General features: G+C 44.1%; 1 protein-coding gene across 1 annotated transcript; it reads right to left on the bottom strand.

Annotated features, from left to right (window-relative positions):
* Positions 1-279: 279 nt before the first annotated feature.
* Positions 280-1,444, bottom strand: LOC145503259 (uncharacterized). The gene has a single exon (XM_081482751.1). It carries the CDS (start codon positions 1,410-1,412, stop codon positions 573-575), a length of 840 nt encoding a protein of 279 aa, XP_081338877.1. The 5' UTR covers positions 1,413-1,444; the 3' UTR covers positions 280-572.
* Between the last annotated feature and the right edge of the window lie 3,433 nt (positions 1,445-4,877).

Raw genomic sequence — 4,877 nt, 5'->3', positions numbered from 1 at the left:
TAATTGTGTTTAAAATCATGAAATGTAAGCTTTAATGAAACTATGCTATTGGAGTCATTCACCAGCTTCACTACCTGATGGATTTGTAAAGGTTGAGGACCATGCCTTTTAGTGGAAGTCATTTCACCGACTCTCAGAAAGGCATAGAAGGCAATCGAGCACATTGCTTGAAATTGACAAATTTGATACCGGGAACATGAAAATCTAGAAGCAGCTTCAATGATTTTGTGCAAAATTGGAAGAGTCATTGGAAGCCGGCTATCCAGACGGGCACCCAGTTTACTGTAACCCTTGAGCATTTGCATAATAAAAAATGCTTGAGAAGGGTCTGGAAATCCAGACAGCTTATGGGAATATCCCAATGCAGAAACATAACTTTTAACTGTCGATGGAGCATAATGATTATCAAACAAATAAGCAATAAACAGTGCCAAATTAGGGGGTGAAATAGGAAGTCCCATAGGAACCCCATGAAAAGTTGAATGTAAAAACTGATTATATAGCTTCCAAGCCCTTTTGTAAGTAGGAAGGGACGATGGCTGAAGGCTTGATTTCTATTGAGACTATTGAGACTATGGTGGCCAGTTCTGAGGCTGCAGAAACCGGGGAATCTCTGTGGGGCATTGATCCATATGAGCTGGAGCCAAACATCTGAAAGTCGGTACCTGTAATCGAGACAGAGAGTCCGCTAAATTGTTGTAGATTCCGGGGATGTGTTTTGCCTTGAAGACAATGTTATGTCGTAAACAAATAGAAACCAGCTTCCTAACAAAACTCATCAACGGTTTGTCTTTGCATGATTGCTTGTTGATAACATGAACAAGTGCCTCGTTGTCAGTAAAGAACAAGACACATTGATTACTCATTTCATGTCCCCACAGGTACAAACTTAAGACGATCGGATAAAACTCTAAGATAGCAATATTACAATAAGCCCAAGCTTGTGGCCATCTCCCATAGCACCATCTGCTACCAAAAACTGCACCAAAACCAACTGCACCCGAGGCATCTGTGTAAAGGCTCAATTTGCAAGAACTGTGCCAGGCATCATCAATGAAAAAGGACCGGCCATTGAATTCAGCCAGGAATGAGAGCCAAACTTTTAGATCCTCTTTGACCTCCTTATTAAGCCGAATAAGATGATGAGGCGACTTGACCCCTACCGTAAGGTCAATCAGTCTCCTTAAAAAGGCTCTACCTGGCTTGATGACCGAGCACACAAAATTTAATAGGCCAATCAATGACTGGGCCTCCTTCAGAGATGCCTTTTTACGCTTCAAAAATTCTGAAATCAACAGTGTGCTTTTGTGAATTTTGTCAAGAGGTAGGCGAGCCTCTGAACAGATGGAATCCAATTCAATACCTGCAAATAACAAGGTAGTGGCAGGGCCACAAGTTTTTTCAGGTGCCATGGGAATGCCTAAGTAAGAACAGAGACTCAAAAACTGATTTAACTGGTCTTGACATAATTTAGCTGACGAGGCTACAATCAGAAAATCATCTAAAAGATGCAAAATGTGATCAATGTTCAATCCATTCCACTGCAGAACTGAAAGTCTCAAAGGTGAGACAAGAACTAGAACATCCCATAGGCATGCACCGGTCTAATAATACAAGCCCCTCCACTGCATACCAAGCAAATTGTAATCATCTGGACGAATTGGTATAATCCTAAAGGCATTTTTAATGTCAGTTTTCGCCAAAAAGCATCCCGGACCTGCCATTTTGATAAATTGAATTGCATCATCAACAGTAGCATAGCAAACCCTGGTATGCTCAGAGTCAATACCATCATTGACTGAGGAGCCCTTTGGATAAGACAGGTGGTGTATCAAACGAAACTCACCTGGGGTCTTTTTAGGCACAACTCCCAATGGGGATATATGGAATGGCTGAAGTGGAGGAAAATGAAAAGGACCGGCTAACCTATGGGAATCAAGCTCTTTCTTAATTTTATCGTCTACAACCGTGGGGTGTAGAAAAGCAGAAACAAGGTTTTTGGCTGTTGAAGACACTCTTTCGCCTTGAAATTGAATTGGAAAGCCGAAACTGAAACCAGAGTAAAGAAATTCCGCAGTGGAATGGTTGTACCCCGACAGCAGAGAAATCAACCTATCAACTTTTACTGGCGTTGGGAGATTTGGACTTGGCAGACTGGGTGTTATTATTGGCTGGCTTACTTGGGGGACGAAAATTACACTGAGTTGCCCTATGGTCCCCTGAACACTTGTAACAGGAATGCTTAAAAGAACAGCCTGGACAAACCAGGCCCCGGTGATATTTAAAACAAAAACCGGGAGGAACTCTAGGCAAATTTGCCCGCACCCGGGGCTTAGCAGCATGTTCAGGTTGTGGCCTCCTGGTTATAGGAGATTGAGCACAAAGCCACAATTCCCCATGCAAAACCCCCCAAGGAAAGGAAGAGGCCTGTTGTTGCCGTAGAAAACGAAAGTTTTGGTCATAATAACTCCAATTGTGACCCCTGGCCGCCAAGTCCTGGATGATCTCGCCATATTTCATCAAGGCAGGGGCCTCGGCTGGGTACTTAGAGGTGTAAACCCCTACAAAAATGAAAAAGCAGCTATTCCATGCTTCAATGGTCGTAATCTTCTTTGGTTTGGAGACTGGCTCCAGGCAGAGAGAGGGGATGGAACCCTTCTCAGCATTACATGTATCTACTGTTACAATCAATATATTCCTCATTCCATATCTTGGCCCTGATCTTATCGGAGACACGAGCATCAAGTGGTAGACTGGATGATACAAACAACTGGTCAGGTCTGATGGTCTCACCTGTTAGGCTCTCCTGGACAGCTGTGATGGAGCCCTGGACAAGGGAACTGCCTCCAGTTAAGGGGTCTGTGAAGGGAACCTCAGCTAGGGCATCTGGAGGGGGCACAACACTGTTGTTGGCATCCATCCGACGCGACACTTCGTCAGCCACCCTGTTGACAAGTTGGTCAATCAACTCAGGGGGAAGTATGGAAGTTGACTCCGGAGACACCACGGGAGCTTCTGGTTCTGAATGGGCTGCCCCGGTTCCTGAGGACTTCACAGATGTTCGTCTGCCACTCTTCTGCTTCTTCGCAGCTGGCGGTTTAGCAGTAGAGGCTGAAAGCCTGACTGAACGTTTAGGCGGCATAACTGCAAAGAGAACTCACATAATGGCAGAAACTGAAGCTCTTCTAAACAAGAAAATTAAGCTTAGAAACTGTTAAAGGATAAATAAAATGTAAATAAGTAAAGGGCAGGGACAAGCCATGTCACACAAAGAGTCGACGCACCAGCAAGCCCTATAAATGCCCAAAAGACACAGAGGGCGAAGCCTCAAAAATAAAAATAATTTTGAGGGCGAAACCTCAAAGGCAAAAATAAAACAACCTTGAGGGCGAAACCTCGAAGGTAAATAATGATAACAACCTTGAGCAAAACCTCCAAGGTAAATAAAAACCTTGAGGGCAAAACCTCGAAGGTAAATAACAACAACAACCTTGAGGGCGAAACCTCGAAGGCAAATATAAAACCTTGAGGGGAAAACCTCAAAGGTAAATAACGATAACAACCTTAAGGGCGAAACCTCGAACGTAAATAAAAACCTTGAGGGCAAAACCTCGAAGGTAAATAACAACAACAACCTTGAGGGCGAAACCTTGAAGGCAAATATAAAACCTTGAGGGGAAAACCTCAAAGGTAAATAACGATAACAACCTTAAGGGCGAAACCTCAAAGGTATATAATGATAACAGGCCTCGAGGGCAAAACCTCAGAGGTAAACATTAACATAAGCCTTATAAAAGTCAAAAACCATTCAAAAATGATAGATACATTTATAGATACCCATCACAGGCCAGTAAAACAACTGAAGTATCAATGAAGGAGGCTACATCACATGCATTCATGGTTGGCAATAACCGATTGTGCCACAAGTACCAAAACAATATTAACGTCATAAAAGGGCGGGAGGGGGTATGATGAAACACATGCAGCCTAAGACCTAAGACGACCCAAAGCTTGCAGTATGGTGCCCCGGTAGCTCCGATATAAGAAATACTGCCCCAAAGGATTAACATGAACGCCATCCGCTAAATACAAGTCCTTATGGGGACTAGAAAAATCCTTGTGAGTCCAACAGAAAGCGTTGGGAAAGGGCTCTAACACAACACGAACATAATTGTTCAGAATCGCAGCGCGTTGAAGAAAATCCTCCCAATCTGTGAAGGGAACGCCGCGTGGAATGACATGGCAAACTCCGACCATAGTCACCGAAAAAACGTCCAAAAGCGACCTGACAAGCTCCTCTATGGACGAACCAACAACCTCCGGTCTTACGTTCGAAAGATCGTTCGTACCGACCTCCAGAATGACTACATCTGGCGCAAGGTGCGTGACCACGTGGAGGTCATAGCGACGGAGCTTTTCAACGGTTCGACCGCCAACACCGAACAAATGCACCGTAGCAGTCCCCTCAAGCTGAAAATTACTATCCGCACGAGCGTCAAAAGGAGCCTGCAAGTCGGATTGTAGTCGCTTCACGAATGAATGGCCCAAAATGAGGACTTTCGGGACGGCGCTCGCCATGACAACACGCGTGAAATTGAACTCGCGAAAGAATTGTACGCTCCTAACGGGAGAAAAACAGATACGGAAACGAAACAAAAGGATCCGAAAACTAAAGAATGCCTAAACGATGTGCAAAATGAAAAAATGCTTACCGTACTTTCCCAGAGTTCAAATGAGTGTCTTCGCTCGTTGATAAAAACTGAGCGAAAAAACTTAACGTGACTTGATGAAGCGTGATAGTATTGAACCGTTTAGGTATAAGTGCTAGACAGAGCTGGAAACTGGAAACTGTGGCCAACCTACTAAGGTCGTTCGAA

The sequence above is a fragment of the Orbicella franksi genome, chromosome 11 (genome assembly GCF_964199315.1).
Source record: "Orbicella franksi chromosome 11, jaOrbFran1.1, whole genome shotgun sequence".
NCBI lineage: Eukaryota > Metazoa > Cnidaria > Anthozoa > Scleractinia > Merulinidae > Orbicella > Orbicella franksi.
The sequence above is the reverse complement of the archived record's forward strand: the minus strand, read 5'-3'. Positions and strand labels throughout refer to the sequence as shown.